Consider the following 20,485-nt stretch of genomic DNA (forward strand, 5'->3'; position numbering starts at 1 on the left):
TGCGTCATCACTAAGCGACAGATTTGATGGGAATTGTAGTTCTAACGCAGTGATCCTCAATATTGCTTTAAAGACGTTATCGAATACCTTTTAAAGCATTCGGCGGATAAAGAGAAAATGATCTTAATGCGAATAAAGTACATGTAAAATTTCCCGTAAACAACCTGCGGCTGCAAGTGTTTATTCAACAACCTATCAGAGGTTAATTCTACACAATTCTACATGGCATGACAGTGTTATATCATTTGCATTATTACATCATTGTTTCATAAGGTTTACTATTGAGAGACTAATAGTAAAGATGTGGTATGTTGTTTTTAACCGGTCAAAGAACAATTAATTAAAACAATGCAATTTGTTTAGTAATTGTTGTCAACAGTTCTTTAGAGGGTGGCATTTTCAGTGTTTATCTCTGATGTGCTGTAATCACACTGTTACAAAAAAAAAATGTTTATCATATTTTCTCAGAAAAATATTTTTAAAAACTGTTTATAAACAACTGAATGTATACCTAACAACTCATTATGATGAGTACCAATCAGATTTCAGCACCAAATTAAACCCATCATTGACCTAAAGATCAGCAGTGATTTGAAGAGTCATGATCGGCACTGTTGATCTTGACTTCTTAGTCTTAGTCTTTATAATTTTGTTGGTTTAGCTATGTCATCATATCTGAAGGGTAGAAGTTTCTACATTTCGATTAATAGTTTGAGATCAGCACAAGTTAAAAAATTCAGTCAGTGGTTCCTTAAGTGTCTGTTCTTGGTCCATTACTCTCGAATCTTCATGCTCTCTCTTGGTGCTATCATACAGAATAATAAGTAAAAAAGAATAAAACATACTACCAATCTTATGCGGGTGATACACATAAATGTGTGTGCGTGTGTTTATGTTTATATTTTGTATACTTATATTACTCTTTTTTTTTTTACTTTAATGTTGTTGTAAATTATAAGTTTTATCTTGATATTACATGTAATGAAATGTGTCATATAAATAAAACTGACGTTAAATTGACGCTTCCATACTGTTGTGTATTCAAACCACTTTTAAAAGGCCACATGTTGAAATATTACGTTATCCATCTATACAAAAACAATATCATCCTGCAAAGAAGCCATACAAAATTTCTCTTTAGGTTACTCTGGAGTAGAAATGTAAAGTAAGACTGACACAGGCTACCTTTAACCACGCCATTATGATATCATATCATGTAAAAGAAAACCATGTTTATGTGCAGCCCACCTTGTTCTCTCTGTAACCTCTCTGTTATACTTTTCTCCACTAGGTGGAGTGCTCGCCCTTTTTGTTGCGACGACATCAAAATCTACAAATACTTTTAGGTTTAACTAAAACCGACTCCAAAGGCAACACATAGGTTAAAATTATTTAGGTAGCACCCCCATATTTAACCTATATTGTTTACCATGTGGTTTATGTGTGCAAAGTTAGCTTTTTACTTTAAAGAAATGGTCCGTGAGGGGTCGTGGCAGTGCGCCAGTGCTCCCTGAAGCTCCGCTCCTTTGGACCAAAGTTTCCCGTGTGATTCAGTGACTCGCAACTGTTGGATAGATTTGTCATTCAGATCAGCGAGTGGCCTGACCTGCAGCCCCCTCAAACATGATTTCATCTCATCTACGAGTTTTGCTCACTGAAACTAGGCCAGCCTCTCCTTTTGAATTCGATTGTTTTCTGTCATACAAGTGAAGCAGTCTTGGCAAAGTAATGGAATTAATTTCTCTCCGGAGTCGCTCTTTGAGGGAAGGCTGATCAAGTGGATGAAAAGCGGGACGCCTTCAGAGACCGCAGTTCATTTATAATGGTGGGTACAGAGAGCGGACAAGCTGTTCTTTACATATTCGCATGATATTTTAGAAATGAATAAAGAAAAACTAACACTCCATTAACACTTGGCTACAACGACATCACTCCAAGTGACTCGTGACTTTTCATTCAGTTTTTTTTTCTTTTTTATTAAGAAAGCATGATTTCAGTTTGTCCTTGTGACCCTTTAATGCAGCACATGATCTCCAGAGACACTGCTGCTTCAGTCTGACTTCCTCCCCCCTCTGCCCTTCTGTCTTTTAGTGTGGCGTCTTTATAAACTAACAGATAAAGTTGCCAGAAAATTAGCGCAATTTATTTACAGTAAAAACATGCCCTCTGGATAAACAACTGCATGCATGTGTTTATGGCTTACAGATGTGTTGCATGACCCCCACAGCTGCTCTGAAATAACCACAATGACTCAACACACATGCATATCCCCCAGCATAATCATAATTAATGGGGTATAGGTCATATCGTGGGGAAAATGGGTTGTTTCATTCTTGTCTATGCGTTTCCCCTTAATTTTACTCAGACCTTTACCCTTAAACTAAGACCAGTTAGGGCTGCGTCCATACAACTCGAGTGATTTTAGCAGTTTCTACGGGTTTGTAGCCCAAACTCATTCACTATTAATTCAATAAACTATTGGAAAAGTTTTTAGTTACTGAGTAAATAACTTAGAGTACAATATTTCCTCCGATGATTATAAAAAACTTCCCATAATGACTTAATGCAACTAAATATATACAAAAAAAAATTTCCCACTGTAATCCCTTTATCTTTTTTTATCTATCAGAAAAATGTGTTGGACACCGCAGTGCACATTTGCAATGCAATCTCGAGCAAGATGGGTTTGGTTGGCTGGTGTTTAATTTGTCTCCACATAAGATTTACATTAAATAAGAGGCAGCTATTAAAAGCATTTGTAACAAGATGATAAATGGTGCAGTGGCGGTTTTGTTATGAGCAGATGATCAAACGTGTCATATGCCTCAGTGGTTTGTGAATATTCAAGAATGTCAGCTTCTTTTTTTCTACTTTACCCAGCAGATGCAATAGGCTGAGATAATTGGTGTACATCTAATTTACCATATAAATGACAAAACATCAGACTACTTATTTTCTTGATGAATGGTTGATGTTGAATATTTTTGTTTATTTTGAATCATATATGAGAAGAACTACACACTCAATCCCATAGAACTGTAAGTGTTACAGAAAGAGACATTTTTGTTGCTAATCATCCTCTTGTGTCTTATTTATTAAGCTAAATCATTTTTGCTATATGTCGTAATTTGTTAATGCACAACAGTATTACACAGCGTGCACAACAGCTGTACTCTAACTTTCCATGTGCTAAATATCTGTTGGCTTGGTCAGACATTGGAAATACATTTGCTCACTTTAAAAACTCCCATGGGTTTGAAGACTCACTCATTTAATTTGGTGCAGTTGTCTTATCTGACCAGTTCTAGATGACTTGGAACATCCACGAGCTTAGTCACTGACCCTGTGACGTTTGAATGACCCGAGAGTTTATGTTCTGCAATCTCTACCCAAAGGAAGGTTTAAACTCACTCCATGTGTAAAGAGGCCTTTGTGGTTGTGGCATGCGGCAAGGTGGTGCAAGACAGCGCTGAGTTTTCCTTCCAGTGAAAACGTGTCTCAGTACACAGGCTGTTCACCTTTTCATTACGTGCCGTTCCACGTCAACAGTGCTCTATTGGAGCTGTAAACTTCCCATTCCCACTCAGAGAATTTCACAGGGAGTGTCTAACCATTCCCCGTGTTTAGACTGCAGTCATCTGAACTGGCTTCTGTTCTCAAACATGGCCCTGGACAGAAGTTGTAACAGGATGTGAGAAGCGGACCTCCAGGTGTGAAACACAGAAAGGCAAAGACATTAAAGAATTGAGAAAATAATGGTCATCCAACTGGGTTTCCAACAGGATTTGGCATCTTATCATAGCCTGATGCAGTTACATGAAAAGGTTGGCCTGTTACTTGTGGATCTGCTGATTAACCCCCACCCCCACCCTCACCCCACAACCCCCCAAAAAACACCAGTTTGATGATGCTTTGCAAATATCCTCCAGGTGGAGGCTGCCTCATTTGCTCTTGCTGTGGTATTGACCCAACACTAGCAGACAAGGTAAGCAGGATTATGCTTAATTCTCAAGATTAGTCAGGGATCTGAGTCAAGCTGCCATTATCTTAAAAGTGAACCAATATTAATCTTTCAAGAATGTGCAAGACATTCACAAATAGGCCCCATTAAATCCACCCTTATCTTCATTTGATTACCCACCACTTGCCCTCTGCAGACTTATAAAACTACTGAATGGCCTCCAGGCTCAGAGCACAGCAATTTATGGTTCAGTGACAAGCAGGATTTCCCCTTTCAATTCCAGGACTCTGCAGTTATACCTTTTAGCATTTGGACTTGTATCAGTCCCTGTGTAAGATATCCTCCTGGTGTTGACATGGAGGAGTAGCTGGCAATTTGGACTGTTATGTTATCTACATCAGTGGGAGGTAAAGGATCTCACTCCAAGCCAGACAACTCTGGAGTTTATTTGACAAGCAGCTTGACAGCTGTGGGATTGCAGTTTAATTGACAAAATTGTCCTTGATTGCAGTCTGTACCCACATTTCTTTGTGCCCTAATAGTTGTTTATCCACTCGTTTTTGAAAGCAACTTCTACAAAGACTAACTCATAAATACAGTTTGCACCATCCCTCAGACTTGCAGTGGTGGGTGGGCATGTACCTGAAACGCACTGCTGCACTTAAAGATAACAAGTACTTCCTCATGGCAAGGACTAGCTTAAATTCCAATGGGAAACAATGTGTTATACCTTTTTGTATTTTTAACATCTTATTATAGGTGGGGGTTTTTTAGTAAGTGACTCTCATCATAGTTTTGCAGAACACAGTGGTGCTGTATGCAACTAACAAATTCAGAAATAAAAGAAGAGCGGAACCTCTGTGACTCAGCATCACATTGCATTGTTAGGTTCCCCATTTACAAAAATAGTCAAATGAGTTTTCTACCACAGCCTTGCTCAAATGTGTAAAATTTGTAGTTGACAGTTTGATGTTCATTTCATTTGCAGGATAAAACATTTTCTACAACAGGGAACACAAATAACTGGATGGCTCTTTAAGAACGCAACTGGTGACTTGGCGAGATTGGCAGAAGCTATTAAGAAGCAGTCTGTAAAAGCATATCCAGGCTCAGACACATCCAAGAATGAAGATCAAATACACTCTACCCATTGTCTTTTTTATGGCACTTGTTATCATTGAGAAAGAAAACAACATTATCTCAAGGTAAGTCAATTTCAATCATGAAAGGAGGATTGAATTTATACCAGTTTGATCGTCTTTTCTGAGCGAGATATTAGATATTAAAAAAATGCTTTAGATGTCAAGGCTCTGACTCTATGTTAACCTGAAATGTAACATACATTTGGTTTCTCTCATGCTTTCAGGGTGTCAGATAAGCTAAAGCAGACCCCCCAAACCTCTCAACAACCCAGCAGTTTGTCCAACGTACTGCTGAAGCACAGTAGTTTCCGTCTGTCAATCAGCAAGAGGAACGTCACGCTGATGAAGCCACGGCTGGAGGACTACAGCGAGCACCGAGGGGCATTGAGAAGGGGTAGAAAACACATTCTCCTACTAGCCACGACTAGGACAGGCTCTTCATTTGTGGGCGAGTTTTTCAACCAGCAGGGAGACAACATGTTTTACCTGTTTGAGCCTCTGTGGCACGTGGAAAAGATGTTGACTTTGGACACTGGAGGCACCAATGCTATAGCAGCAGCCAAAGCATACCGTGATGTGCTCCAAAAACTCTTCCTGTGTGACTTTTCTTTGCTAGAAACCTTCATCGACCCCCTTCCCGTGGACCACATCACCCCAGCCCTCTTTCGCAGGGAGTCCAGCAGCTCTCTGTGTGAGAAGTCTGTCTGCAGCCCTGTTGTCAAAGGGGTTTTTGAACGATATCACTGTAAGACCAGACGCTGTGGTCCCCTGAACCTGACAATGGCGTCTGAATCCTGCCTTAAGAAAGAGCACATTGCCATCAAGTCGGTACGAGTGCGCCAGCTCGAGACTCTGCGTCCTTTGGCTGAGGACCCACGTCTTGATGTGAAATTCATCCAGCTGGTTCGCGATCCCCGGGCTATCTTGGCATCACGTATGGTGGCCTTTGCAGCCAAATACAAGAACTGGAAGGAGTGGGCCATGGGTGGAAATGTTCCTATTGATGATGACGAGGTGAGGAAGTTAAAAGGAAATTGCGACAATATCAAAATGTCTGCCGAGTTCGGCCTCAGACAGCCATTTTGGCTGCGCAGGCGATACATGCTGGTGCGGTATGAGGACATTGCTCGGTTCCCCATGAAGAAAGCAACCGAGATGTACAGGTTTACTGGAATCCCATTCACTCCACAAGTGAAATCCTGGATTCTGAAGAACACCCAGGCCTCGAAGGAGACAAGCGGAGTTTACTCTACACAGAAAAACTCATCTGAACAAGTGGAGAAATGGAGGTTCAAGCTACCATTCAAGATAGCCCAAGTGGTACAGAGAGTTTGTGGACCAACAATGAAGCTTTTTGGGTACAAATTTGTGAGCAGTGAGGAAATGCTAACAGATAAATCTACCAGTCTCATTGAGGATAAAGTGTTCAACTTTTTATAGACTTTAAAAAATGTTAACTCCAACACTTGATGCAGAAAATTTCAACCTTTCTAAAGCCTCTGTGATAAATTATTTTTATGAAGATCCTGATACAGAGTGATATATTTTCTGATAATGTCCTATTTAAAGTTTTTTTTACTATTTAAAACAATTTGACAAAGAAAATAGACTGTTGAGCAGAAAATACACATGAAACTTTTAACTTTGAAAGCAAGAGTCTGGAGTTTTGATAAAACCTTAACATAGAGCACATCTTTGTTTTTGCACTCTGCACAATTTCTTTTCCTGTCTTACACAAATGGTGCTTTCAGCTCGTCCTGCAAACCACTCCCATATTTGTTCCTTAGCAAATATAGAAAGTTATTAGGGAGAGCTTTTGAGCAACAATGAGCTGTTTCAAACACTTCCAGGAACCTCAGTTAGTTATTTTTGTAAAGTAACTCCTTAGTTAGCAACATATGCTGCTCTTATGCCAAAGAACCTTGCAGAAACTGCTTTGTATAGCAATGCTTATATACTTGAGAGGAAATACCAGTGTCTTGCCAGGCAACTTCACTTTCGTGTCATTTACAGGTAATGTCCCGTGATGATTTATTTATTTTTTCCATTTGCTAAACAGTCATTATGACACAGTGTCTGAATGTGCTCCACAGGTTCTACCCCACTATGCAGGGGTGTTTTTGCACATGTATGCTGTAGTTTTTTGTACATGAAAATGTGTTCAGGAATATAAGCACCCATCTTGTAAAACAGACTGTAACAGTGCGACTTTATGTTAACATTCCAACTGCAGCTGGTTTGCAGAATCGTGCAAAGTTTGTCAGGAGGTCTCTGTCTTTTGAAACAAGCCTCTTGGCTGGTGGTAACAGGCCTTGACGCTCTGGCCTGTCAGGCAATTTGTTGACACAGAACCTGTCCTTTTTTATTTTTGAAAAGAAAAAGCTTGTTGCAATAAATCTTTACAGTTGAAAAACGCTTTATTTCTGAGGAGGACACATTTTTCACATGAAAACACTCCATCCAGGAGTGTTAAAATTCAATAAATTGTCTGAAAAAGTTTTACATTCTGCTGACAGGAGCATATTGAGCACGAGCACATCCCATTTTGTCATCTTTGTCAGATATCTTTTTAAAAGAGGCTAAACAATGACAGTGTAACAGGAAGCAAATATGGCACATCACAGCCATACATACACAGATGGTGTAAAATAAAACAACACAGATGGTGTAAAATAAAACAAACACAGTAAACAGCTCTCCTGTAGAATCCCACTTCAATCAGTGTTAGCGGGGGTTTGCTTGTAGCTACATCCTGTATTTGCTTATGTAGCAACATTAATTTAGCAAAGAGTGATGAAGGATGGACACAAGTGGACACTGAAAGATTCTTTGCAGTCTTTAGAAAAAGATCACAGTTAAATCACTGTTTTCCAGATGGTTTCCGATAATATTCTAACATCTGAAGAGACTTTGCGTGGGTACAGTGGGCTCAGTTGTTCACCATTTAAAAATCCCCTGGATTGATTGAAACTTCGACCAGATGTTGGGGCTAAATGAAAAACCATAGCATTTATCCTGGTGCCATGCCAGTATCCCAATGTCAGGTTCAATGTCAAGTGCATATATGGTACAGATATCTGTGGATATAAGGGACAAAACACGTCATACCAATAGATAAAAATTATGAAATAAAAATTAATTCTTTTTTTTTTTTTCCGTGAGGCATTCACACTATTGAGATCCTGTTTCTCTTTATTCTATCTTCTACCTTCTACCTTATTATTCTAGTTGCTCAGTTCTTTGCTGGTTAACTACTCCCTCAGTTTTCATCCGATTTTCATCTGTTAATGCCTCCTATATTCTTTGGTGCTCATAATTTTTATACTATACTATACTATAAATATTAAGGGTTTTTTTTTGACCCATTTAGATGAATAGGACCACATTACAAGTGTGTTCGCTGATTTATCTTACCTGGGTGAGCTGTGTTTTAGCTCAGTGAGATTAGCAGCCGTTCTCGAATCCCACTCATGGCAACATTTATTTCAGTCGACAGGTTAATTTTTTAAACTCTTTTCAGCAGAAAATTCAGCGTTTTCACCTCTTGTCAGCACAAATTTCAGCTTCTTCACCTCTTTTCAGCAGATAGTTCTTCAGCTGTTTTCAGCAGATTCCACTTCACGGCATTCACACTGCATTTTCGCAGGAAACTTTTTCTAGTTGAAAATGCTTTTGTCTCATTTCAGTCTCAACCCAGTTTTTATTGTTGTTGTTTTTGTCTGGTCTTTTTATCTCTGAAACAATCAGCACTTGAGATATGAATAAGAACCAAGCAAGAGTGACTTATAAATGACACTGCGCTATATCTCAGTGAGCAGATTCAAGTTAATTTGGCTTCATTCTTTCACCTTTTATTTCTTCCAATGGTACTTTGGCAGGGTGTTACTTGAATTCCTCACAGCACTTCTAGCAAATGCCTTCCAATGCTCCTTTTCTTTTGAGTTTGGAAAGCTTTTTTTAAATTAAAAATCTGTACATGTAAGTAATCCACGGAGAAAAAAAAGTCAGTAAACATTCACAGTTAATTTCATTGTTTTAGTTGTGAAACATGACCACTCACTTATTTCCCGTATGAGTGGTTATCTAAAGTGACCATTGCTTTGTTGTCATATCTAAATATTTAAGCTTTTGGTACATTATGTTTGTCTTTAAGGAGGCAAGGGGAAGGATACTGCAGCGGCAGCTGCCTTGACTTCCAGTGTGTTTACCACTGTGGGCCCAGCTATTTAAGTCTTTCAACCTAGTAATTACCCGAACTTTACATATAATGTGGTCCAAGTCATTTTTGTCCACCTGACCACACCCTCTTACAGAAATGCAGAGAGACAGTTTATAAAGACTCTCTATCTATCTTTTTATATTAAATAGAGAGATTTAAAAAAAAAGGATCATTCATTTATCCATTCCCCCTCTACTGTTGAGCTAAGCCACCTCACTGCAAGTGCATTCACTCATATTAACAGGTCATTATCTGGTTATTTTGGTTGTTCTATTTAAGTAATAAAGAGCTGCCAGGTCCGCAGCATCTGAGTCCAAACCTAATGGGTTTAGTATTCATAAACTCTTTTAGTGGAGTGACTTTATGTGGGATGTGTGGAGGGTGGAGTCACTGTATGGTTGGGGCAAATATAGAATAACCACTTTCCAGTGAATTAAAGCCTTCTCAGCCCCCCTCCTCAGCAGTTAAATAAGGGCATTTAGGTAACCACACCCTCGCACTCTGTTATATGGTGCTTTGCCACATCAACCATGAGGGGTTTGAAATATGCAAAACAACCCTGCGCCGTTGATTCGAATGATAGCGTGTTGTAAGATCTGTGATAAACAGACACAAAATTGAGGTAATTCAGACATGTCTCAGAGCGACATATAAAACTGTTGTAGGCGATAATGATGGTTTAGCAGGAGACATAAATCTAAATACACAGCAAATTATCTCACACTGAGGAATGCAATTCATAAAACTCAGGTTGTTGCATGTGATAATGAGTGACTACGTGAAGTGAGAACAGAATTTCACTCAAGAACTCATCCAGTACACAACTTATTAGCTGTTAGGAGCAAACCTGGAAGGTTTATCTGTCATTTATTGACACTGCAAAGCCAGACATTTTCCTATTTTGTGCGGTAACCTGGGGATTTATGACTGCTTTCATTTTTTTTTTTCACCACATAGAGGCAGGGACAGACATCAGAGATCTGTGGTTGTACCACAGTTGCACTGGTGTGTCTGCTGTTAGCAATGTTTCTAAAAGCAATGTCAAAATGAAAAGAAAGACCTTTTTCTCTCACTTACATACATACATTGCACATTTTTTTCACTTGCATCTATGTACGTGTCCATTGATCTTCCAGTAAGATGGTAGGAAATGCTTTATCAGGCCGTGTCATGGAAGACTTCTGAAATCACAATGTACTGAACTACTGAGCAACATTTTCAAATTTCTGTGTGACATAACATTTTTCAGCTTTATTTTTTTAGTTTGTTTTTCAGGAACTCCATTGTGGCTGACCACAACATAAAAGCCTTTGACAGAACGGAAATTAATGCCCATTTTCTCTGGATTTAGACTTTACAAAACATGTGAAAAGTGACTGAGAGATGTGGGCATGAGCTCGCACTGTCTGACCATTATGGTCAACAGAATGTATAAAGGCACAAAATTACAATAATTGTGATGAATTGTGGTAGCTTAAAAAATGCAGTACCCAGTTTTCAAAACAGTAAAGTGTCTAGTTTCTTTCTCTGATGTGTTTTCGTAAATGTAAAAATACTCTGACAACAAATGAATTCATAAAAAAATCAAAGCAGAACACAACTTTGGGTTGTGTTTTGATTAATACATTTTTTATGCTTGGTTGTTAGTTTCTTTTGGTTGAATGACCCCTTGGCTGCCAAAACATTTGGTTACAGCTGTTATAGGCAATGTGACAGGTGATGAACACCAGGGGTTTTCTTTCCAAATACAGTACAATCTTTGACTCCCTCATTTAGTTTTCTTTTATTTGCATTTGTTTTCACTGGAACACCCTTTATCATTTAATTGTGACCTCAGTATTTATGCACAGTACTGCCAACCCTTACCCGTTCCCATAGGAAAACATAAAGCATGGCTCTCATTCCAAATTTAGATATCCATTCTAGTTTAGAACAGTTTAAACATTTCATGGATATGTCAAACTAGTGTGGCATTTACTTTCAGTCGGGCCCCTGAAACACAAACAATGGGTTTGTGGGTGAGGGGAGAGTTAAAGCAAATACTTGGGGTGAGGTCTGCAGGTGGTGCAAAGAAAAGAAGCTGACAAAGCTATGCTTTGGTTTTTCTGTGAGTAAGTATCATGCTGATACTCGTGCATTCTTTTTTCGTTGCACTTACTATGAAATATGGCTTTTAAATATAATTTACAACCACAAAACTAACTTGTGGAAAACACGTGGAAAACACCGAGTGTTCACTATTTCCTTCCTTCAATATACTTTGTTTCTTTAGGCTTCACAAAGGATAAGTTTACGCCATAAACACTGCAGTGCTGTTGGAAAACAGGACTGTGTGGGGGACATTAACATAACATAATAGTTGAGAAAACTATGAGAACTGCCAACAGGAGCAGAATTTAATCATTCGCTAGATCAATCAACATCAAAAATCACAAAAAACACTGTTATTTCTTACAAGTCTCTACTTTTTGTTCTTGAAACGCAGCAAAGCTAAAGTAAAATGCACCCACTGTAAGTGCTACCATTTGCATTTTGAATTCATGTTTGCGAAAGAATGGCTTCCTATGCCACAAAGCTTCAGTCTTTCCTTACATCAATACCTCCTTTTGTGCCTGCACCAAGCTAGAACGAGGAGGTCTTTAAAAAGAATTTAGAGCTACTGAATGGGTCACTCCATTTGTCCCACTCTGCTGGCTTTGCTCCAAACACAAAGTGCCTTTCTACTGCCACTACTAGTCACAATAAAACAGGCATTACAGTTGAGGTTTTATAAGGAGCAGGGGTGGCTAATGAGAAACATTATGCATCCCTGAATCTCCTCATTTCCTATAAGAAGTGGTGCTGATGCATTTACCAATTACAGATTAATCTCCAGCTTCAGCAGTGCAAAGACAGGTCTTTTTTGACAAACCACACGTCATGTGTGCAAGACCCATATGATTCTACTGCATGGTTTCCTGAGAAGTTTGCCCAACAGACCAAAATAACCACAAGGGCCAGACAGGGACTATACATTCTCACTACTAGAAAATGTGAAACTTTGGAATAAGAAGGAAGTCTAAAATGTTTTATATTCACATTCTGTGTATTTATGGCAAGAAAGCAAACCACCTGCAATCACGACAGGTAATTTCAGGACATCCAATCAAATAAAATCCAAACAATGAAATTGCAAAGAAAGCTTTATTGCAGACAGACAGTAGTCTTTTGTCCTGTTCTATCTCTGTCCCTCTAAATATACCCTCTCTTAAACTGTTTGAGGAGTCAACATGGGAGAAAACAAGCCAGCCTCATACAAAGTGGTTACTCACTGATTGCAGGAGCAGGAAAAGAAAATTTTCATACCTTTCCCTCTGCCACTTTTCATACACAAAGCCGCCCTATTTCTAGTGCAAAGGACTGTGGTCTTATATGGTATGTCGGTGACGATAAAGCTGGGTAAAATACCCACTTGAGAAAAACATGCTATATATAGGGAGAGCCAATGCTTTGAGTGAGCCAACATTTACCTTCTTTTATTGAAAGATTCTTATCAAAAAATTGAAGTGCTCTGTGAACAGGACATTGGAAAGATTTACTGACATTATTCCCACCGCAAGAAGTAAGCTTGCCTTACATAAGCCAAAGTGGTTTACAGTAACAATACTGCAGCAGAACTGCTGCGCTGCATGTATCTGCTACACTGTATCCTTTACAAAGGGCAAGAGTTAGTAAAAAAATGGACAAAAGATATGTTTTTGTACAGTGCCAGTCAACAGCAGCTATACTCTATGCTAACTTTAAATAATGTGACACCATTGCTAGTGCTGCATGGTTGTTCTCAGTCAGTAAGGTAAGGCACCACTCATAAAATAACAAAGAACCTTTCTTCAAAATAACCTTAAAAGTAACTATATATAGGCACTTAGCACTAGCTACAGCTAAAACTAAATTTAGTTAGTGACCATTCCTTGGCTGTTATTTATGAATGAAAATATTATTTTTGATAAAATTACATCTTGGTTCAGTTAATTATTCTGCAGCTTAAAAAGGTTGTTGCTACTTTGAATCATGAAGTTTTTTCCAAGCTAAGGAACTGTTAACAAAAGCAGTTGATTGCTGCCAAGTTGGCCTCTGGTGTTCAAATCGTCTGAGTTTGACTGAGATTTCATATTTGAAATGTATTTTTCTGAAGTAATTTAACACATGTTTGATTCATATTTGTCTTAAAACTCTTTAAAAATGCATATCATAATTTTAGGTTATGACTATACATGCCATAGCAAAGTGTACTGGATTATACTACTGTATGTATAATACTATATTATAATATGTAAAATAGAGAGCTGAAAGAAAATGTAGAAAGTGCCATTTGTCATTGTCTGAATTATCAGAATTTTATATGTAATATGTACGTAGGTCCTATGGTGTTAATTCCCTTGGGGCTAAAATAATAAACCCACAAAGTCACGAAAATAAAAGCACTGAACATCATAAACTATATGACATGCAGTTTGCCAGTCCACTTGGAAGCACCTCTCTACCTCTTTTGTAGAGAAGTGTAAAAGGCAGGTTTTTGCTGCGGTGCACCTAAATGTCCCTGCGAGGACAGATTCAGGTGTGCACACTTTTAAACACATAACTCTTATTGTTACATTGATTATTAGCAAACTGGACACGTGTTACACATACTGCACAAAGCAATGCCCCTTGAAATACAAAAACATCTGCGCAGCAATAGAATATGCAGAACAGGTGGTAAGGCCAGGACCCTTCATTAATGCCTGATGACAGATAAGCACCAGTGTGATTAGCCTCTTGAGATGACAGACAGTGCAGGGTTTTTTGTTACATTATGTAAACCATTAAAAAAATGCTCACTTTAAAGGTTCTAAATTCATGAGCTACCAGAGCATTGATAAATGAGAATTTTAAACAAGCACTCTTCGGAAGTGATTTATTGTGTACTGTTCGATACACTTTAACAATTTAGGAACCTGATTCTCGGTTCCTAAATTAGAGATTAGGAATCAAGTCACCAATTCACTCTCTTTTCTACCTGACCAACAGCCATTCCTACCTTCATATCTGTGGTCCTTGGCCACAGAAAGTTCAAGAGTCGCTTTTCACTATTTACTTGGTAAGTTTGTGCAGGAAAGAGGCCCTTCTGAGGGAAAAACACACCCCTCTTTACTTTTCCATTGGCAGAAGCTGAGTTTAAGATGATGGAACCCCTTGTTCCCCTTTCTAAGTAATTTGTCACAGTTGATCTTGATAGTAAAACACCAATTTAGTTTTATATTTATCCAAGGTTCACAAAATCAAAATCTTTCTAAATGTACAAAGGAGACTCTGATCGATAGTAAATTCTAAATAAACTGTGTTTTAATGTGTTTTTTTTTTTTTTTGCAGTGGCAATAATGAATGTATCTCATACAGTAACTTAGGAGATGTGTGGTTAAATTACATCATAAGAAAACTAAACAAAGATCTAACTCTGGACACACTGACCTCTCAGATGGCTTGAAAATGACCAGTTTCTCACAGGCAGATAAGTCAGCACCCATGCTCACCCCTGACTTTCGCCTTTCACAGACGCTGCTAATCTCTGGCAGACTGACATGTTACCCTACGGCTGATAATCTGACAGAAATAGCTTGAAACAGTAGAAGCTGTAACTGTGGCAATGAGGTCTCTCCAGTGGAGTCACATAGTTAGTGTCTGGCTAAAGGAAACAAACATTACAAGTTTTATATGGAGTTGTTGAAGTCTTGCTTTTTTTTTTAAGCCAAATTCATATCACCATTTATTTACCAAAAATCTGTATTGTTTGCAGTTTAACATACCTCATAGTTTATGTACTCAAACTAACAGGATATTTAAGTGTATACACTAAATTATATTCACTGATGTTACAAATACAGTTGTTCTTCATTATTACAAATACGTAGGTCATAAATTTGGTTGTTGCTACTTTTAAGATCCTTAAATATACAACAACTCACAATATCAGTGAAGTTGAACTTACTCATGAAACCATTAAATGTAGACAATAGACATAAAAAGTAAAATAAATATATACATAAAAATAATAAACTTCATCTGTCTTATAAATATTATAAATAACAATTTACATGTCTTCACAGTACAAATATAGTTCATATATAATATAATATAATATAATATAATATAATATAATATAATATAATATAATATAATATAATATATGGTCCATGGGCTAACATCAATAAAAATAAATAGACACTAAAAGTGTGAATCTGCTTTTTTGCTTAAGCATTTAAACATTTATTTTCTTGTTTGCTTTGCAGCCGTTTCCTTAGCAACATCTCTTTTAAAGTTAGTTTATTAGCTTCTAGTTTTTCTTTTCCCAGCCCGCAGCTGCAAAAGCACCACAAGCTCGATATACTGCTGAAGTATTGATGATACTGTTTTATACATGATGTGATATAAAGCAGAATTTTTAAAAGTGAGTAATCAAAACAAAGATAAAACATAACACAGCCCAACTGAATCTCTTTACAGACTCCTTACTGGGCTGCAAGGGCATGGCTGCACCTCATAAAAGAGATAATTCATATGTTTGTGTTTCGGCTGCACGTAAACCTAAAATGAGTAAACACCCGTTGCAAGCACCACAGCACAACTGCAGCCCTTAAAAATGCCTCAAGACTCTCAGTTTATGTGCAAACTTTAAATACAAGTGAAATCTTCAACCTTCAATTTTAGCTGCCCCTGGTTTTTACAAAGTCAGTGATTTAAAAACAAAAATACAGAAAACAGCTCAGAGAGGGTGAACAAAGCCTCAGTGCTATATACAACACCGTACGGTTGGCTTGGACGACATGCTAACAGTTTACCAGAGAGACCACCAGAGCAAACCAGAGAGAGAAATCTGCTTTTTTTATGTGGTCGCCACAGACAAAACATGTTAAGTATTTTAAATTTACAAGGATTAAACATAATCCACAGATAATTTTCCCATATTTGAAAAATGTATGTAAAAGAAAGCCTTTATTTCCTGTGAGAAAATTAACCTTCTGTCCCTGCAGAGGTCAGCATGTTCAAATATATTCCACAATAACTAAAACTGTTTTCTGGCAGCAGAAGAACAATTCATGCCCACTAACATATATATTTTTCAGTTCTCTAAGCCTCTCTATGTGACATCATGATGATCCCCTCTCTGACTACTTTTATAGTTCAATTTACAGCCTTATATGCCCTCAAATATATTGTGTTGACAGATATATGAGAAACTGTGAAGCGACTATGCTGAGTTAGGTTGACTCCACAAGCTCATAAACAAAGAAAAAAAAGAAACATTTGATCTTACTGCTACCCTCTCCCCCCCTTCAGTTTTTAACTGGACTCTGAGGATTTCCTGCTTATCCTGATGTCCGCTGTAATTTTCTGATGTGCTAAGTTTGCACAAAGGCTGCAGCTACTCCAAGTCTTAATTGTGATTGAATAAAAATGGTCCCGGGCTTCTCTGTCTGGACCATCTGCATGTTTTTTTTTGCTATGATTGCTTCCTGATTTTCTATAGCAAGGAAGTGTGAGGAATTACCTCTTCAAAGAGATGTGTGACCCACCAGCACTAATCCCCAGTTAATGGCCAGTAGAGGCAACAGACCCCGACAACCTCACAGCCTGCAGAGGTTTTTTGCACTTAATTCCCCTGCCAGGTTTAAAAAAAAAACAAAACAACCTCAGTCCCACCTTATGAAAGCACATTAGGGTCATGCAAAATTGTTTTAGAGGACAATTTCAATGCCAAAATCTCTATCCTCTCCTGCTAAAGTGCTAAAGTTCAGGGTCACATGTGGAGGGATCGAAGAAAAATCTGAAGGAGTGGGTGATCATTACTGATTACAGTAAGGCTGAGGCTGCTGGAGTGGCTTGTTCCAGTGACGCTGAGGCACAGCTCTCCCTGGTGGCCTCAAGCTGAACCAAAGGACAGTAATTAGACTCAAACCTCTCCGGTTTACACAGTTAAGAACGGACTTCAGCCAGTCTTTATTTTGCTCATTTGTTTGCTCATGGCAAACACGTTGAGCAATATAGACACTGAATCTGAGCTTTCCAAAACAGGATGACTGAGTTTTTGAAATGTTAGAAAGTTTTGCTGACACCAACAAAAGGAATTCTCATTAAATATCCCCCCATTACACTGCAATGCTAATTTCTTGCAAAGAACAACGCCAATTAATAGTTTAGCACTTCAAATTTGAATATTTACTCTAATACTAGCGCAGTTAATTGGGATTAATATAGTGAAACATGGATGTTTTTACTGCACACATGTAGAACAGATGCCACTGAGCCTTGGGGAAGTGCAAACACTTCACTTTCACATCGCTGATCTCTCTGGCTGCTTTGCAATGATTTAGCATTTGTTCAAATTATTCAGACATCTCAGTTTGTGCCATGTGACCTGTCAGTGCTCGTTACAGGACGGATAAGGCTGAAGAAATCTGACACGTCTAGGCCACTGTATGCACTGGCTGGTTTGAAAATGCCTGTGTTTTAGACTACGTTTGATAAATTCAGGATTCTTTCTGTGAAAATAATCTTTAAATGTATTATAATAATAATAAGATCAGATTGAATAATGTGAAAAAGAAATAATTTCATTAAAAGGTAATCTAATATCCCCATGATTCAATGTTTTCCAATGTGTTATTTATTTATTAATGGCTACAGATGAGATTGTGATGTTGATTTTAAGTATACGTCACATCGTAATTTCTCTCTGACAGTTTGATTGGTTATTTCTGGATTATTTGTACTCCTCTTCCAATATTTATGTCCTCCCTAATGGATATCAAGACACTTTTCAGCTAACGTTAGAAGGGAACCCACCAGAGCTCAGCAAAGAGACCATCTATTGGCCAATCCACAAAATGCTGAATCTTTAATCACTCCACCTTTTAGGTGATTCATAATTCAGTGAACTGGGAGTGAAGCATTTAGCTTTTCCTGGCTATGGCCCGCTAAGTGAAATGGTGTGGAAAGTGTGAGGTCATTAACCTGTTACAGGTATGTTCTCTCCTAATATTGGGGATAATGTATTCCACCCAAGTGTGACAAAAAAGAGGGAAAGCTCGTTCACAGGTAGGTTCTGGGCATTCGTTTTTCAGAAAACTTCATTTCAGAACATTAGGTTATGAAAAGTTAATATCGTTTTTAATTAGGAGACAAATCCCTTCATATCTGGGTGAGATTTTACACTCTGCTGCTTGTGGACCGATAGAGGAAGAGCACAGGATAATTTCATTATCCTCCTGTGCATATCAACGTGTGCTCATTTATAACACTGAATTCTTATACTTAATATGTTCTTTGCAACCGAGCCTAAATATTCAACTTTGATAAGATTGCATTCAAACAACTTGGTTAAAAAAAATAAATATATGATAAAAATATACGATAATAGAATAACAATCCATCTGCTCTTCTTTGCTTTGGACCAGAACATTTTGCTTTTTTATTGCTTATTAATGAAAATGTTATTTATTGTGTAGGACACAATGGCTAAGTGATAACTGTATCACAATAATTTGAACATATTGTTTTACTAAACTGCATTGACTCCAAGCATATGGTAATTAAAACATAAACAACTAAAAGGAGATTTGTCAGATGCTATACATTATGTCGGATCGCAACTCATTGCACTGAACATTAAACTATGTTTACGTGATGCTTACATTCATTGCATCTTATTGGGCTTTTCATTTTATATGTCTTGTTCTCAATAAAATAATAAAATGGTGCACATGTGCTCTGCATGCTGCAAGCACAGAACTGCAAAATATATTGATTGCAGATTAATGCAGTTAAAAATGTGTAAAACTAAATGTTAAAATTTAGTAACAATGATTAGAATACATTGTTTGTATATTTAATATATATTAGGGAAGAGCCCAATTTTTAATCATTAACCTACTTTTTATTTTACCTACATATTACCTGCTATGTTTAATTAATTTAATTTTGGGTATCATATATTATCTTTCTAATGTATTACTAGTATGCGACATGGATGCTATAACACCACAGCTATGCTTTATATCATTTGAAATGTTATATGCATTAGATAATGCCAATATGTTTGGCACTGTTTTATATTTTTTGCAACTCCTGCATACATCTCAATACACTTCATGTTTTCACAACGCTCCCTTTGACTCAGTACCGACAATACCATAACTCCTGATGTTTATCGATCCTTCAGCCTCTGTTGAATTTATTTCTACAAGTCTATACAAATCTGTTTCTGTGCAGCCTATTGTACCAGAGGGGTTAATGTATTATACAAAGTGTTCAGATCAGGGATTAGATTTTCCCCCAATTCCATCAGTCAATTCTCTGTGCTCTCCAGGGCATTCATCATTTTGACAGTTGCAGATAAGGCAATTATTTTCCTCAAGAAACTACAAAATGTAGACAAGTGCTTCTCTGACAGTGTGTCTGTTTGAGGGGGGAACACAAATATTATTCCACCAGTCACTGATGGCACATATTGCTTGCTACAAAGCAATATCCTTTGTAACACAGAGGAAACAGATGTTATGAGCATTTCTGTGTCTTAATGCATTTCACTATTTCTTTTTTTTTTTTTCAGGCACATCCCATATAGCAATCCAGTAGGTTGCCTTTACAAATGTTTTTCAAGATTCAAGAAGATAAGATTACCCAGTAATAAAATATCTGCTTTTTAACTAAAAAAAATAAAAAGTAAATTATAGAAACAGAAAGCATTAATTAATTCCTTATTTATATTTTATGTATTAACATTTTACATGATTTTGAGCAACATTTCTACAAGCACACAATATCCACAACACTTTATGAGAGCTGTGCTATCGGCATGATTGGACACATATGTTAAAGCTGTACCACATCAAATGAGTGATTTATGAAACATAGAGCTGTCTGTGATCTCTTGTACAAGCCCCTGGGGGGCAGCAGAAGACCTTGGTTTCCACAGCAGTTCAGCTGTTTAGCACTGACTTACACTGCTGTCACCTACTGCTGAGGCTCAAGTAAGGACATGATTCAGGCTGCTGATAAATCTTCTCAAAAGAAACAAAAAAAGTTTACTCTCGCAAACACAAAAGCCACAAATTTAGATCAATGGTGTTTGTCTTTGAGTTCATA

At 37.6% G+C, this 20,485-nt stretch overlaps 1 protein-coding gene across 2 annotated transcripts; it reads left to right on the forward strand.

The window, feature by feature from the left end:
* Window positions 1-1,608: 1,608 nt before the first annotated feature.
* Window positions 1,609-6,625, forward strand: chst3b (carbohydrate (chondroitin 6) sulfotransferase 3b). 2 transcript variants are annotated; one of them, XM_063482036.1, is made up of 3 exons: window positions 1,609-1,825; window positions 4,950-5,166; window positions 5,328-6,625. In XM_063482036.1, the coding sequence occupies exons 2-3, from the start codon at window positions 5,087-5,089 to the stop codon at window positions 6,541-6,543; spliced, it is 1,296 nt and encodes a 431-aa protein (XP_063338106.1). In that variant the 5' UTR covers window positions 1,609-1,825; window positions 4,950-5,086; the 3' UTR covers window positions 6,544-6,625. The 2 variants fall into 2 exon arrangements, with proteins under 2 accessions (XP_063338106.1, XP_063338107.1); XM_063482037.1 differs by lacking the exon at window positions 1,609-1,825 and adding an exon at window positions 3,949-3,985.
* The last annotated feature ends 13,860 nt before the right edge of the window (window positions 6,626-20,485 follow it).

This window comes from Pelmatolapia mariae, linkage group LG8 (assembly GCF_036321145.2).
Source record: "Pelmatolapia mariae isolate MD_Pm_ZW linkage group LG8, Pm_UMD_F_2, whole genome shotgun sequence".
NCBI lineage: Eukaryota > Metazoa > Chordata > Actinopteri > Cichliformes > Cichlidae > Pelmatolapia > Pelmatolapia mariae.

Excerpts from the sequence above, each read along its gene's own strand:
- chst3b (XM_063482036.1), top strand. The coding sequence starts at position 5,087 with ATGAAGATCAAATACACTCTACCCATTGTCTTTTTTATGGCACTTGTT. Across the intron at positions 5,167-5,327 it reads GAAAACAACATTATCTCAAG|GGTGTCAGATAAGCTAAAGC; the intron begins GTAAGTCAATTT and ends TCATGCTTTCAG.